We start from the raw sequence: 15086 nt of genomic DNA, 5'->3' as shown, positions 1-15086 counted from the left end.
AAAGCAGGCGCTATGCTACAGTGGCCTAATAGTACCTGCATGGCTAGGTAGAAAGAACGGAGGGCAAATTTGGGAATTGCCCAGCCTTGGCCAGGAGACCGGGAACAGAGCTGTGCGTGCCTGAACTATCCAACATGGCGGGGGGGGTGCGTGTCACTTGTGGCTTTTCACTGGAGCAGCATTGTTCCCAGCCACTTGGTAGCAGCTATGGCTTACCGGGACCACTGGGATCCTTTCTGTGTGGGCCCCTGGGATTCAAGTCCCTTAAGCTAGGTAATGGTCCCCATGTATTTAAAGAAGGAATTCTTGGCTGGGTGCCCCATGGTCCATGCGAGCCTCAGTCAGTACTGCTTACTCTGGGAGCCGGGCCTGCAGCGTGGGGGTCACTGGTTCCCTGGGTTCATGTTGCTGTTCCTTGTTTGCAGCAAGCATGCGAGATGGTGATGGACATCCTGCGAGAACGTGACCAGGGAGGCTTTGGTGACCGAAACGAATACGGTTCCAGGATCGGTGGAGGAATAGATGTAAGACCGATGTAGCGCATTAGTTTGGGGGAAAGTCTGCCTGCTGCTGGTTCTGTCAAGGGAGGATGTTACGTAGTCTGACAGTAGGGGGCAGCGGTCACCAAACACAACCTTGGGCCTAGTGTTCTAGGAAATTACTTCCTCGGTCTTAGCCGTGTTTCCTGTTCTCCAGTTAATTTTGCTCTTGGCCCTTGCTCAGGTCCCTGTGCCCAGGCATTCTGTCGGGGTGGTGATTGGCCGTAGCGGAGAGATGATTAAGAAAATACAAAATGATGCTGGAGTTCGGATACAGTTCAAGCAAGGTCAGAAGCCTAAATAGCTCTCCTCTTCCCCTTCCCCAGAGAATCCTGCCAAACCCATCACCTGCATGGCTAAGCATCAAGGTTCTTATCTGCCAAAAACTCCGCCTGGGTGGTTCTGCACACAGGTTCCCTTGGGTGTCGATACTGTAACTTGCATCATTCAGTGATCCCTTCAGAGTGCCTCATTCATATCCGCACCATACTAGACTTTTTGGGGGGGCGGGGAGGGTATTTTTCCTGAAAACCAATAAGACAGATTGTTTTCCTTGGAAAAAATCCCTAGAATTGCCTATCCAGTCTCTCGCCTGTGGGTTAAGGGGTCAGGAAGGAATTGTCTCCCCCCCCCACATGAGTGCAAATAGCCCAGTGCATTATGCAAAGTGGGATGGGATGGTGGCCGCCTCCTGAAGCAGCAGGTATCAGCCACTTCCAGAGGCGGATAACCTGGCTTAGGGAACCAGTGGTTGACCTTGGGTGGCAAATCCTGTGCTCTGAGCAGTTGTTTAATGGAGAGAACTTTTATGCATAGAGCAGATTTCACTCAAGAGGTTAATTTCCCACATAGCTTAAACATACCACTTTAGCCATCTGCTTCTTCAGGCTGATTGGACATGTCACCTGCCCTTCCACCCACTGATCCTGCGTTAATGAAACGGGCACCATGCATGCGTAAAAGGCAGACGAAGCCCATTTTAGCATGGTCTACGCTGTCTAGATAGTCTTAATCCAGGAGGTTGGCACCTGGTACTCGTACCCTGTCTATACAGCCCTCTTCACCATGGTCCCTGAGTGCCACAGCTGAGGATGGGGCAAGGGGATGCTATTTTGCAGAGATGCTACTACTTTCTTTTACACTGCTGTGACCACAGTGGTAAACCTCGTCTGCTGCTAATGCCAAGTGTTCTGGGGCCTGGCGCTTGTCCAGAGCCCTTGTCTCGAGGAGTCGGGCATGGCAATGGGTACCTCGCTTTGTTGAGCTGGCTCCTGTGCTTGTTTCAGATGATGGGACAGGTCCTGAGAAGATCGCCCATATTATGGGGCCCCCAGACAGGTGCGAGCATGCTGCCCGGATTATAAACGACCTCCTGCAGAGCCTTCGGGTAGGTAACACTGGGGTGCCCTAGGAGGGGCTGACCCCACCCAGTGTGTTCCTTAGCTGGTGAATAGAGTGATTCAGGGAGACGGTCTCAAAGCAGCTTGGTAGATCAGAACGAGACCTACCATGGGACAGGTTACCCTGCTGCTGTGGGGTTCTTGCACCTTCCCCCAAAACCTTGGGGGTTGTGTCTGCTGGGATAGTGGGCTAGGCTGGCCTCAGGTCTGATCCAGTCTGGCTGTCCGGGTGTTCCTTTAACCAACACAGGAGTCCTAAAAAGAGAACCTGTGCCGCCACTTTTCTGCTGTGTGATGTATAAGGGGGCCTGAAGAGTCAAATTTCTTCCTACTTATTTCTAGATTTAAAAACAAATCAGGACGGTGTGGTCTTCCCTGGTTTTGGCAGACCCGTGGGAGATAGCAGCTCTGTTTATTGCAAGCTCTTAACACCTTAATTGAAAAGCTGAGTGTTGCAAATTAGGGTTCTTTTTAATCAAAATGTTAATTAGGTGTTAACAGAAACACTTACATGGTGACTCAGGGCATGTCCACACTAGGGGAGCTACAGTGTCACAGCTGTAGCATCTTAGTGTAGACGCTTCCTACAGTGACACAGCTTCTGTTGCTGTACGTAATCCACCTCTCCGAGAGACAGGAGCTAGGTCAACTGAAGAATTCTTCTGGTGCCCTAGCCGCTCCTTTGAGGGTTTGGTCAGCATAGCTACAGTACTCAGCAGCCTAGCTAGGTCGAGCTAAATTGTAGGTGTAGACGGGGCCAAGGCAAATCTTTACTGATTTTTAACGATTTCAGGTGTCCTTATTTCTTACTGAAATAGTTATCCCAGTGCAACCCATAGCATGGATGCTGTTAGGATAACCTTTAGTTCTTATCAATAGATCACAAAGGAGATGGGGAAAGTGAGGTACAAGGAGGACTTGCCGCAGGGCAAAGCTGGGAAGAGAACCCAGAGCTTCTGAGTCCCTGGCCAGTGCTCTCTCCACTAGACCACACTGCCTCCCCTTATCTGTGCTTCATACCAGTATGGCTTGGTCCCTTTGTCAGGCTTGACAAAGCCCTGGCTGGGATGATTTAGTTGGGGATTGGTCCTGCGTTGAGCAGGGGGTTGGACTAGATACCTCCTGAGGTCCCTTCCAACCCTGATAGTCTATGATTCTTTCCCATAAGGGAATAGCTGTACCAGGAGAACTGCCCACAGTAGGGGGCAGTGCCACTTTAACTGTACCAGCGCAAACCAATAGAAAAAGCTGTACAAAAACAGTTAGCCCACTCCTAAAAATCTGTCCCTCTTAACAAGTAGCTTTTGTTCTTGTCGTCATTAACACTAGCTCTGGTCCCAGCCTTCCAACAGGCAGGACCTGAATTTAGAACCTAAATAACCAGGCAGAAAACTACTTTCTGAAGGGGCATTTCTCAACCCTTTCAGGATGGTGGCACCTACCTAGATGTCAGATTTTCATGACCACCCTCTAAGCCAGGGGTCGGCAACCTTTCAGAAGTGCTGGGCCGAGTCTTCATTTATTCACTCTGATTTAAGGTTTTGCGTGCCAGTCATACATTTTAATGTTTTTAGGTCTTTCTATAAGTCTATAATATATAACTAAACTATTGTATGTAAAGTAAATAAGGTTTTTAAAATGTTTAAGCTTCATTTAAAATGCAGAGCCCCCCAGACCGGTGGCCAGGACCCGGGCAGTGTGAGTGCCACTGAAAATCAGCTCACGTGCCATAGGTTGCCTACCCCTCTCTAAACTGACTGTAAGAGTGTAAAAAGTATCCGCTCAAACCTTATAGAACGTGTGTTTGGAGAGGCCGACTGAGAACCTGACCTTGAAGGGAGAGGGAGTGAGATTTTCTTGGCTTTCAGTCCATGCTCACAACCTGCCCCCAAGTGACCGCTCTTTGTGCTCTCTGGGGCTCAGGACCTGGCACATACCCGCTTTTCCTCCCTCAGTGCGTTGCTTTTAAAGCAAAAAGCACCTGAACCACCAGACTGATTCTCTCCCCCCCCCCGCTGGCACGAGTGCCAAGATGTTCACCGCTGTAGTTGGCTGCCAGTGACCCTTCCCTGAAGCTGTTTCTGCTGTTGTCTTGCAGAGTGGCCCGCCGGGTCCCCCTGGCCCAGGAATGCCCCCCGGAGGCAGAGGCCGTGGCCGAGGGCAGGGTAACTGGGGGCCTCCTGGAGGAGAGATGACCTTCTCTATCCCTACTCACAAGTGTGGGCTGGTCATTGGCAGAGGTGAGTGCCCTTTGCCATCGGCTCTTCTTCATACAGCGGTTCCCGGCGTCTCCCCCGCCACCGCTCCAGCAGAGCCAGAGCTCACAGCTCCACGCTCTCTTCCAGGCGGGGAGAACGTCAAAGCCATAAACCAGCAGACGGGGGCGTTCGTCGAGATCTCCCGGCAGCTGCCTCCCAACGGAGACCCCAACTTCAAACTGTTCATCATCCGCGGCTCCCCACAGCAGATCGACCACGCCAAGCAACTCATCGAGGAGAAGATCGAGGTGGGTGCGGGGAGTGCCCCCAGCTTCCACCTACCCCCACAGCGAGGGGGCAGCAGAGCACTGGAGGCTGACCCGGGGCATCGTGGCTCTCAGCACTTACGGATTATTTCCTCTCTCCAGGGCCCCCTCTGCCCAGTTGGACCTGGGCCTGGGCCTGGAGGGCCCCCGGGCCCTGCTGGCCCAATGGGCCCTTTCAACCCAGGACCTTTCAATCCAGGGCCACCAGGAGCTCCCCCTCAGTAAGTATTGGAATCTCCTGCCTCCTTGGGGGGGGCGGGGGAGGGAGTGCACGACATGCTGCAAAAAGGTGCTTGTGGTCTGTCTTTAAGGGGGTGGACTGAGCAATAAATCCAGGGGCATCTGGTGGCCTGACAGGGGCTGCTCCCCTAGTGTCCAGGGAATCCCCTATAGTGTCTAGTGCCCGAACTTTGGACCATCCTTCCAGTTTGGGAGCAAGAAAAAAAATAACCCTAAGTTCTGCTGGGGAAGCTGCCAGCCAAAGGCCCCTGCTCCTCCTGGCCTGTTCGGCCTGCGAGCGCCCCAGGTGTGGAAGATGGGAGACTGGCTAAGCCGGCAGAGACCTGGTGCTGGAGCTTGATGGACCAGAAGCAGGGCTGCAGGGAGTTAGTCTGCACCAGGGAAGAGTAGTCTTGGGTTGCCCTTTGGTGGAGGTGTAAAATAGGTGGGGGTAACCCCACCAGCTCTCCAGAGTCAGCCGGCCTCTTCCCATCCTCGAGAGCTGGGCAGCACCAAGGAGCCCTGTCACTACCCTGGAGCCTGCTGTGCCAGGCCCTGGTCAAACACAGACCAAAGGGAGCAGAGCAAAGCCTCTGTCCGTCAAAGGGACCAGCTCAGGCCCATTTGGCTCTTGTGGGCTGCCTGTCCCCCACTGGGGCTGCAGCAGGGATCCGAGGACCATGCTTTGGGGAGATGAGCAGGGGGCTGCCCCAGCTGTACAGGGGCCTTCCCACCCTCCCAGTCAGCGTGTCCCAGCGGGGTTCTGCTCCTCCCTCTGCAGTGCCTTCTGTCACCCCTCCTCATCAGTGTCTCCTGCTCTCCTTTCAGCCCTGGGGCTCCTCCCCCCCACCCATACCCACCCCAAGGCTGGGGGAACACCTACCCGCAGTGGCAGCCTCCGGCCCCTCATGACCCAAGTAAGTACCTAGAGCTGCCCCTCGCGAGGGTAGGGTTGGCTCTGGGGAGCAGGTGGGCGGGCAGCCCTGTTCGCCACGTGCTGGCCAGGGTCTGTTCTCATATGTGGCTCCTTTCCAGGCAAAGCAGCAGCGGCAGCAGATCCCAACGCGGCCTGGGCAGCGTACTACTCGCACTACTACCAGCAGCCACCTGGCCCTGTGCCCGGGCAGCCACCAGCTCCCACAGCGCCCCCCGTTCAGGGGGAGCCGCCGCAGCCGCCCCCAGCCGGGCAGTCCGACTACACTAAAGCGTGGGAGGAGTATTACAAAAAACTAGGTAATGCCCTGGGCTGTCCTGGGGGAATCATTCCTCCTATAGCGGGGAGGAGGGGGTGCTATCCAGAGCTAGCGCAGCTAAGCCCCGGGTGAAGAGCGCTGTGCTGGATGGCAGCAGTGAATCGAGGGGCTCAGCCCAGTTCCTTGTGACCCCAGCACTGACGCTGACAGGCCCTAGTGCAAAGGCTGAGCATTGAGGGTCCTGAGAACTGAACTCCAGAGGCAGGTACCTCTTGCTCAGGGCTGAAGCAGACAGGCCTGGCTGCATGCGTGGGCGGGGGGTGGTGCTAGTGACAGGCCGTGGGCTGATTTCCCCAGCACAGAGCAGTCAGACCTGTTCTGAGAGGGAAGGTCTCTGAGGTCAGGTGGAGAAAGGACCATGGGGCGGACCCAGCAAGTTAGCAACGTGCCCCGCAGAATCCGTGTGAACATCCCCAGCCAGAGATGCCAGTTCGTGCTGGTCTCAACCCCACTAGGCAAAGGGGGCGGTAATACTGCCTGACTCCTCCTCCCTCTCCAGCTGCTCACTCCCCTCGCCCACCTGTCCGGGGTCCCTAATGCATGTCTCTGCCCACAGGCCAGCAACCCCAGCAGCCCGGGGCACCCCCACAGCAGGACTACACGAAAGCCTGGGAGGAATATTATAAGAAACAAGGTGAGTGAGGCCTGGAGCTCCTATGGACGGGGGTGGGTGTGTGAATCAGCGAGGAGAGCCCAGCTCCTGTCCGCTGACCATTGGAGACATGGGGGGAGGGGTAGCCCTGTGCCCCTGGAGTCACTGACTCCCCCCACCCTTCTCTCCCCTGCCGCATCGTAGCAGCTCAAGTGGCTACTGGTGGAGGACCAGGGGCACCACCGGGACCTCAGCCAGACTACAGCGCAGCCTGGGCAGAGTACTACAGACAGCAGGCTGCCTACTACGGACAGACACCGGGGGCTGGGGGCCCAGTGCCGCCACCCACACAGCAGGGACAGCAGGTGAGTGATCGGCCATGTGCCCCGCTGCCTGCCTTCAACCCCCAGCTGTAGCTCCTCCTGCCTGGGTGAGACCCTCGGTCCCACGGGAAGTGCTTCCTGAGCGGCATCTTTGTGCTCGTGCACCGGCTCCCACATCGGTCGTCGACGGGGATTCAACCCAGGACACCTCGACCTACAAGCATGAGCGTCTACTGCTTGAGCTAAAGGACCCAGTCCATTAGCTGGAGGCAGTAGTAGACTCGTAAACCTCTTCTATGGATCCGCCACTAGGTGGCAACACAGACCCACGCTGTTCATGTGGATTTACGTTGACCCGTAGACACCTGGGGGGGTGGTCGGAGGAGATGGGAGCTCAGGGAAATGGACAGAACTGGTAAGATTCTCCAGTTTCCACTGGGCTCTTAGCTCCGGCTCACAGGTCCATTTTCAGGAGCTAGGACTTCTTCGTAGGGTTAGGGGTTGTCTTATCCATTGGGGGATGTGGGAGGGATCACTAGTAGTTCGGGGAGATCGGGCTGCAGAGCTGTCGGAATATAGCGAGCGTCAAACCAGGGGAACTCGTTCAAAGAGAACCTGGGTGCAGATGCCTAAGTTTCTGACCAGCTTCTCCTCTCGAAGGTGAGCGCACGCTCGGCAGCGCTGGACTGAAAGCGGCTGTTCGCTGACCCAGGGAGCTAGATTGGCTCCCGCTCAGCCTCTCGCCTGGCCTGCTGCAGCTCTCAGGGTCTCAGGCCTAGCGCCAGGCTGAGCAGTTACATTCTAGGGCCACAGTCTTCAGAAGCAGAAGCCTAAAAATCCGGTTTCAGCCACATTTAGGCACCTGACTAAGTGACTTTTCCAGCAGCGCCTGGTGAATTCACTTGGTCTTGCTAGGGGCTCCGTGCCACCCACTTAGCTGCCTAAATATGCCGAATTTCAAGCAGCCCCCTTTAGAAATGCTTCCCCAGGCCAAGACTTTCATCTGATCTTCAGGACTGACCAAAGCTGCTGCTTCCGAAACCTAGATTCTCTTCCAGACTTGACCTGCCAATTTCCCCTTTTCAAACACCCTGCTTCCGTGGTGGGATTTCCTAGTGTGCAGGGGAGTTGGGAGCCGAGGGCCAGTTTTCCCTCCACTCCCCAACTTGGCAGCGCAGTGCCAGTGCCGTTGCAGCAGAGGGGACCCTGTGTTGCTTTCGGACTCTTCCGTCCGTAGCGGTGTCTATCAGGGGTAACTGACTCCTGTCTCTCTCCCCGATCCTTGCAGGCTCAGTGAATTGAATGTGAACTTCCCACCTGTGAAACCCTTTTTGTTTTTGGAAAGAGAGATGGCCGCTGTTGGGGAAGGGAGCCGGCCCCTGGGTCTGATTGCTGGGTTTCTTAGCGGAACCTCGGCTGCTCCTCCTTCGAGTCTCTTTAAAATAAAAATAAAATAAAAAAATAAAATAAAAATATCTGAATCCTTCATGTTGAGCCAGCTGTAGAAGATAGCGAACTAAAACTGCTGCAAGAACTCAGCCCTCCTGAAACACACGTCGATTTCAGGGTAACATGTTTTTTCTTTTCGTTTTGTTTTTAAAAAAAAAAAATAAAAAACTTTACAAGGAGAAAAAAAATCACTCTGCTTTTTAGTTAGAGTTGGAACATTCCTCGAATAAGGTGTCGGTGTTTCAGATAAAACAACCCCTTTCCCCCTCCCATTTTCCCACAATTGGGACTGGTCTGTCATGTATTTTGTCTGTTCAAGAGGAAACTGAAACAAACAAAATTGTACGCTCAGTTTTTACTTTTTACCGCTTGTTTTTAACTTCACAAATAAATGATAACAAAACCTGCCTGTGTCTGCTGGGTGGCATCTGTCTGTCTGTCCATAGGGTTTTGAAGCGGATTGTTCTCATGATATAGCTGTTGTAAAACCTGATGAACTAGGAGCTCCTGTGGTTTTTTTATAGTTTGAGCGGGCAATTGTGCTTTGTTAAATAAAATGCTCTTTTTGTTTTGAAACCAACTCTGCTGCACTGTTTCCAAACCGAGCAACTGGCGATACGGTGCGCCCTGGGTGCTGCCTGTTACGGGGGGCTTTATGCCGCTGCCCCTCAGCGGGGTATCTGGCCTGTTGAGCTGAAGTTACCCCATGGGGTAAGGAATCGCTTCTGCTGCCTGTTCTGAGGAACCAGTGGCGCTGTGCTCGGTCCATTCAACACCTCTGGTCTCTGAGCAATCCCAAGGGGCTGTAGTTTCACCTCTGATGCAGTGGGAATGGACCTGCCTAGGTAAGGCCTTAGCTGGCCCTATCTGTGTAGTACCTGAACGCCTCCCGCTCATCCCTGTTAGTCCCTACACCCCCCTGGGCGGCAGGCCAGAGCTCTGATCTCCACTGGAGGCACAGACTGTGACTTGCCAGATTCCTCGGGGGTCAGACCTTGCACCTGGTTTCCCCAGTCCTAGGCTGATGCCCTAAGCACTGGACCCTCCTCTGCTTACGGACAGATGAACCTCCCTCGGCTCGGACTCTCCGGCTCGTGCAGGAGGTTGTCCAAGCAGATGCGTGTGAGGGGGACCCGTTGCTTCCCCGACTCGCTCTGGAGGGTCCGGGTAAGACACTGCTCCCATACAGGGAGGGCTGGAGAGCGCTGGCTATCAAAAGCAGCTTTGGAAAGGTTCTTTCCCATCCGCCCGCTGGCCGGTCCCCTGCTTGGGGTGACGCAGGGGGAAGAGAGAACTGTTCTCCTCGTGGGGCCTTGCATTCCAGCTCTCCCCAGGCACTCAGCCCACAGGCAGACCAACCTGCTGCTGGTGTATTTTTTTCCTTAACCTGTGACTTGTGCTGAGTGTCTCTCTCCCCCTCCCCCTTGCTGTTGGCTTTTAAGACTCTGCTTTGTATGACCCGTGTGCAATGTGTGTGTTGTGTGGACAGCGTGTTTCTTTCAAAAGCTGACCTCTGTACAAAGCTGGTGCCTGGCTGGGGCTCTCCTCACTCACATGTCGCTGGGTTTGAAGTCACATATTGGAAAAACAAAAGGACTTTTGGTAATAAACTCAGTGTTTTGATGGATGTGGTCTTGTCTTGGCTGCCCCTTGTCCCCCTAGAAGAACCCTCCCCGCTCTGCAGCCCGGCTGTCTTGTGTCATGCTGTCCTGCTCCTCGGAAGGGGGCTGATGTGGAAAGGCATAGGGCTGATTCAGGGGGTGGGGGGTGCAGCAAAAGGATGTTTCTGTAGCTACTGCCCCGGTGCGTAGGGAGTTAGGGGTTAGGCCAGGAGGCTGGTGAGGTAACTAGCTGCACTAGACGGCAGAGGAGGGAATCGCACCCTGCGCTGTTTGCCCAACTCAAAGCAGCCAGCGGGGTGGAGCTGTGGCCATCTCCCCTCCCCTCCCCTGGGGTGAGGAGGGTCCCGGAGTCATTCGCTCTTTGCCCTAGGCCAGACCCATCTTGCCTGGCTCCCCTGCCTGTGTCAGATACTTTCCTTGTCTGCAAGGCCCTGGATTCCTGCTGGCTGGTTCTGTGCAGCTGGGCCCCTGCCGCACTAGGCACCTTGGCTGCCTGGCTGGGGATGGGGAAGGGCCTCTCTGGGAAAGGGACCTGCATGCGGGGTCAGCTCTGGGCCAGCAGAGGGTGCTCACGCCCTAACCTGAGCCCCATGGGGTGGGGCAGGTGCAGAGGGCCGCCTCGCGTAGGGCAAGCGCAGGGCCAGGGCCCGAAGCTGAGCCTTTATTTGAACACAGACCCAGCCGCGGGGCGGCCCGGGCAGGGCACCAGGCACCTGGCCTAGCGGAGGCTGTCGATCACCGAGCAGCACTTTGCGAAGATGGCGTCTTCCGGCTCCTCACCAATAATCTGCAGGACAAACAGAGCAGCTGGGGGGGAGCAGCCCATGCCATGGGGCCCCCAGCTCTATTCCCCTGCCCCTGGCATCAGTACCCGCCCCCCGGGAAACTTGGCTGTGCCTGTGCTGGGGGCATGCGGCACTAGGCCCTGCTCAGAACCGCTGGGTGTTTGCAGCTTTTGGTCAGCCCAGGTCCATCCTCCCACCCCCGGCTGACACTGAGCTCCTACGCGGGCTGGCTCTGGCCCTCTCCCCGCGCAGCCCCGAGGGGCCTGCCCACGCGCTCAGCCCCTGGAGGATGTTTCCACGCGCCTGGTGAGCGGAACCCAAGATCCTGCTAACCCGGGGGTGGGTGAAGCTGTTGGCATAGGCTGTGCCAGGGAAGGGGCCATAACCCCTAGTTCAGAGGGGCAGGGCCCTTCCCCCCCGCAGGCAGCCAGCGGCAGGGCTGCCTGCAATGGGCTCTGCTGGGAAAAGGGAGGGGTTAATGCCCAGCAGGTCTGTCTCGGGGCGCCCCCCACCTACGTTTCTGAGCAGGTTCTTCTGCTGGTAGTAGCTGATGACGGGCTCGCACAGCGAGTAGTGAGTCTCCAGCCGCTGGCGGATGCAGCTCTCGTGGTCGTCGGCCCGATTGCCAGTCTGGCCCCGCAGCAGCAGCCGCTGGATCATGGTCTCCGTTGAGCAGTCCAAGACGATCACGAAGTTGGGAGGACGCCCCACCTGTGGCATGGTAACCCCTCCGTTCAGGGGGGCAGCACCACCCGGGCAGGCTGCTCCCTGGCCAGACACCGGAGGGGGGAGCTGAGGAATGGGCACCAGGACGTTCCCGTGCAAGGCGAGAGGATGGGGTGGGGGCAGAGGCCCTGGAGAAGGGGGGAGCCGGGCCAGTGCCAGCCCATGACGGAGCCCTCCTGGGTCTGAGTTAGGGAAGGGGGGAGAAGTGGCTGCATCTCCAGCATGTGCTCAGCCCCTCTGAATGCCTCATGCTGCCTCCCACATGCCACATCTACCTCCTGGGTGTCAACACAGCCCACCCCCTGCTCTGGCCAGGGGCTGCTGGGCCTTCCTCCCCCCAGGGCACTTACCACGCGCTCAAAGTCCTTGGCCTGGTTGAGCTCCCGGGGGAAGCCGTTGACCAGGAAGCCCTTCGCCTCCTCTCTCTGCAGCAGGTTCTCGTTCAGCAGGTCGAGGACGAAGCCCTGGGGAGACAGGAGCCCCCTCAGCGCTGGGGGGGAAGGGCTTTGGCCGGAGCCACCCCTGGCTGCGTGAGCTAGCGCCCCACCTCCCCCTGCCCACGAGACTCAGGCTCCAGGACCCCAGACCCACACTCAGCTCCTGGCCTCTCCCAGGTGCCTGCTAGTGGGGCAGCCGAGCCCCAGCAAACTCCTTCTACCAGGCACCAGCTGGGCTGGAGCCAGACCGGGAAAGGACGTGGGAGAGGGATGAGCGTGGCTAGGTATGGCAGGAGGCAGAGCCGGGAGCCTGGCGCTGGCAGAGGGCAGTGAGAGCCAGCGGGCGGCTGATCCCTGCAGCCCGGGGGAAGGCTCTCGCACTCGCAGGGCTCTTTTGCAGCCTGGGAACATTTCTTGGGGCCCCTAGGAAGGGCCAGGTGCTGAGCTGATGAGTGGGATCTGGGGGTGCTGCAATCCGTGAGGGGAGGGAGGGAGGGAGGGAGGGGAGCCTCACTGAAGGCACGAGCGCTCCTTTCAGCATGATGTCCTTGATTTGTCGCCCCTGGCGCGTGGGCTCGCTGGCTTCCGCCCGCAGCAGGTTCCCCATGCCCAGGTGCTGGAACTGGTACTTGGCAGCCAGCCTCTCGCACTGTGTCCCTTTGCCGGAGCCCGGGCCTCCTATCACGAAGATGATGACTTGTGACTTCAGCATCTCTGCGGCGAGAGACAGAGGTTGGGCAGGGGGAAGGGGTGAGACAAGCATCTCCCAAGGCGCATTGGACAAGCCTGATGCTGCTCCATTTGATGAGATCCCAGCCCAGAGCGGGGTGGCTGCGGGCACGAAAGAGGCACGATTGCTGCTGCTCGATGGGGAAATAAGCTAAGGGGAAGGGACCTGGCGTGCCCGACAGTGAGCACTGAGCTAGACGGACCCTGGTCCGGTCCAGTGTGGTAACATCCCCATCTCAACCATGCAGTAGACATCAGCTCCTGAAAACCCTCGTTAATTTAGAGCGGGGGCGACTGCCCTAGAGCCGCCGCTGTAAGTATCCCACTACTGCCACCAATGTGCTTCAACCTGGCCCTGGAGAGACCCCTCTCGTGGCAAGCTTGCTCTCCGTGGCCCACCGCTCACCCCCATAAGGGGCCCATTAGTTGGTGGGTTTTGGGCTGTCCCCATTAGGAACTAGAGTCGCCATGCTGGCTGATGGGAGTCACAGCTCGAGCCCCTCTGGTGTCAATGCCCAGGAATGGCAAGGGTAGAACCAGGAGCAGAATTTGGGCCAAGGCCTTTCAGTTACTGCCAGCTGTTACAAAGCAGCCACCTCGCTGGGACCTGCCCCCGCGAGCAAGGCCTCTGTGACAGCCAGGGTTAAAATGCCTGCTGAGCTGTTTATAAAAGCCAAGGGGCTTTGGTGTGAACCGGCCACCCCATAAATCGCATTCAATCATTCTCTAGAGACATCTCTACTCCGTACAATGAACTAGCAGCCGGGGCAGTTAGGGGCTACATAATGCCCCTCAGCTACCACGAGGGGCCAGATAAGAACACAGATGGGAGAACCAGCTGAGCTCTGTTCATTTCTAGCCGGGATAAATTGGTGGAGGAGCCGGGCCTGACCTTAAACCTGCGAAGAGAGCCCCTAGAAAACCCAGCCTAGTCCAACCGCTCCAGTGTAGTCGTTTGAAGCTACTGAGCGTTGTTCTTTCTCCAAAGGAATTTAATGCTGTGAACAGGCTTGGGTTGGTAACTCCGAGGCCCGGCATTTACCTATGCAGTCACGCTGCGCTGCCGGCACGCGCTGCCACATGCCCACCCCCTTCCCTGGCCCAGATGGACACACTCACTGCCACTCCATGTGCACCCATCTCCTCCCTCGGACTTTCTGCGCCAAGCAGGGAATGAGTTTTGATCATCACCCACGGGAGCTGGATTCCAGGTGGCGAGGCCGGGCTGGTGGGTTTCACCCCCCCCCCATGCTCCCTCCAAGCCAACATCCAGCGTCCCTATTGCAGTGAGATCAGGGTACACCCCGGACCAGCGTCTTCCCCCTACATCCCAGCCAAGCTAAAGTGCTGCTAGCAAATATGCATGGTTTTCCTCCTGGAGCCAAATGCCTTCTGTTGACCTGCTGGCCGAAGCAAGAGTTCCCGGAAGAGTCATACGGTAACAAGACAACAAATTAAATCCTCCATCGGGGCCCAGCCTCTCCATTGCTTGGGCAGATTTGTCCCTTCTCAGCTCTGACCACTAGACCCCACTCCTCTCCCAGAGCTGGGACTGGAACCCAGAGCCCTGGCTCCCTGGGCTCTCACCAGCAAGACGTACCCACCCCTTCATACATTTTGATGCCCCCTGAAAGCACAGAAAGCCCCACCCCGCCATGCCCCCAGAGCCCGCTGGCCATTTACCCTGCAGTTCAGGATTCAGAGGCTTGGCGGTTTTAGGAAGCCGGGCCTGGCAGAGTCCCATCTTCCAGGGCACAGACCGTTCCCCCGCTGCACTCCCTTCCCCGGGGGGCCCCCGCAAGGTGCTGGCCTGGCCTGCAGCCCTCAAGCGCCCGTGTAAAACTAATCTGGCCATTTTAGCCCGGGCCCTGCTGCTTCGCCAGCCGGGCTTTCTGATGTCACAAGGCAGCCAGGAGCTGGCCTGTCGCCTGGGGACAGGAGCAGCTGAGCGGGTGCTGGGATGCGCGGGGGGCGAGTCCAGTCGGTGCTGGGAGTGGGGGGAGGCCAGAGCCCGTGGCCTAGTGACCAGAACGATAGAACCAGGACCCCTGGGGCCCCTCCCAGCTCGGCGACTCGCTGGGCCTCAGTTTCCCCCAGGGGAGGGGGCTAGATTCCCGGCTCCGAGATCTCCGGACGGGCTGAGTGGCCCCGTCTGCCCCCCCAGACTGCGGGCAAGGGGCAGGAGAAGGGCCCAAGGGGACAATGGGGCTGGGGGCAGGGCCTTGGCGCCGGGGCTGGGGGCAGGCGCAGCCGGGCCAGGATCCAACGTAAGAGCAGCTGCATTCCCCCCTCCCCCACCCAGGCGGCGACGGGCCCCGTGCCCCCCCCAGTTACACCCCATCCCCGGGGGCGACGGGCCCCGTGTCCCCCCCCATCCCCCACCCCGGGGGGCGACGGGCCCCGCGTCCCCCCCTCCCCCACCCCGGGGGCGACGGGCCCCGTGTCCCCCCTCCCCCACCCGGGGGGCGACGGGCCCTGTGCCCCCCCC

The 15086-nt window shown here is 57.6% G+C and overlaps 3 protein-coding genes across 8 annotated transcripts in view; 2 read left to right on the top strand and 1 right to left on the bottom strand.

Moving 5' to 3' along the window:
* The window catches only part of KHSRP (KH-type splicing regulatory protein), a 21956-nt gene extending 13081 nt beyond the window's left edge, over positions 1 to 8875 (top strand). For 2 of the 3 annotated variants that reach the window (XM_026660575.2, XM_026660573.2), the window contains 10 exons: positions 426 to 524; positions 724 to 826; positions 1826 to 1926; positions 4038 to 4179; positions 4285 to 4445; positions 4566 to 4684; positions 5511 to 5599; positions 5718 to 5915; positions 6492 to 6569; positions 6732 to 8875. In XM_026660575.2, coding sequence (XP_026516360.1) covers positions 426 to 524; positions 724 to 826; positions 1826 to 1926; positions 4038 to 4179; positions 4285 to 4445; positions 4566 to 4684; positions 5511 to 5599; positions 5718 to 5915; positions 6492 to 6569; positions 6732 to 6943 — 1302 coding nt within the window. In that variant the 3' untranslated portion in view covers positions 6944 to 8875. The remainder of the gene's footprint in view (positions 1 to 425; positions 525 to 723; positions 827 to 1825; positions 1927 to 4037; positions 4180 to 4284; positions 4446 to 4565; positions 4685 to 5510; positions 5600 to 5717; positions 5916 to 6491; positions 6570 to 6731) is intronic. The other variant, XM_026660574.2, reaches the window with a different exon arrangement.
* A 1466-nt stretch (positions 8876 to 10341) lies between these two features.
* Positions 10342 to 14848, bottom strand: LOC112106654 (adenylate kinase isoenzyme 1). 2 transcript variants are annotated; one of them, XM_024200024.3, is made up of 5 exons: positions 14282 to 14848; positions 12384 to 12583; positions 11783 to 11896; positions 11223 to 11417; positions 10342 to 10708 (listed from the first exon to the last, which is right to left on the bottom strand). In XM_024200024.3, exons 1-5 carry the CDS (start codon positions 14451 to 14453, stop codon positions 10640 to 10642), a joined length of 750 nt encoding a protein of 249 aa, XP_024055792.2. In that variant the 5' UTR covers positions 14454 to 14848; the 3' UTR covers positions 10342 to 10639. The 2 variants fall into 2 exon arrangements, with proteins under 2 accessions (XP_024055792.2, XP_024055791.2); XM_024200023.3 differs by lacking the exon at positions 10342 to 10708 and having other exon boundaries at positions 11329 to 11896.
* GTF2F1 (general transcription factor IIF subunit 1) overlaps positions 13639 to 15086 on the top strand; it is a 15755-nt gene continuing 14307 nt past the window's right edge. Inside the window, exon 1 of one of the 3 annotated variants that reach the window (XR_003370230.2) lies at positions 13639 to 14036. Coding sequence is in view for 2 of the 3 variants with exons in the window: in XM_024200020.3 (XP_024055788.2) it covers positions 13958 to 14036 (79 nt within the window). In the remaining variant the exon portion in view is untranslated. The remainder of the gene's footprint in view (positions 14037 to 15086) is intronic. The other 2 variants (XM_024200020.3, XM_024200021.3) reach the window with 2 other exon arrangements.

The sequence above is a fragment of the Terrapene carolina genome, unplaced genomic scaffold (assembly GCF_002925995.2).
Source record: "Terrapene carolina triunguis isolate 2854851 unplaced genomic scaffold, T_m_triunguis-2.0 Scaffold833, whole genome shotgun sequence".
Taxonomy (NCBI): domain Eukaryota; kingdom Metazoa; phylum Chordata; order Testudines; family Emydidae; genus Terrapene; species Terrapene triunguis.
This window is presented reverse-complemented; position numbering and strand designations above follow the sequence as displayed.

What these genes read in the sequence shown, in the direction of transcription:
- LOC112106654 (XM_024200023.3), bottom strand. Translation starts at nt 14,453, where the DNA reads ATGGCCAGATTAGTTTTACACGGGCGCTTGAGGGCTGCAGGCCAGGCC. An exon ending in TCTGAATCCTGAACTGCAGG is followed by an intron (nt 12,584 to 14,281) that starts GTAAATGGCCAG and finishes CTCTCGCCGCAG; the next exon opens with AGATGCTGAAGTCACAAGTC. An exon ending in AAGGAGCGCTCGTGCCTTCA is followed by an intron (nt 11,897 to 12,383) that starts GTGAGGCTCCCC and finishes CTGTCTCCCCAG; the next exon opens with GGCTTCGTCCTCGACCTGCT.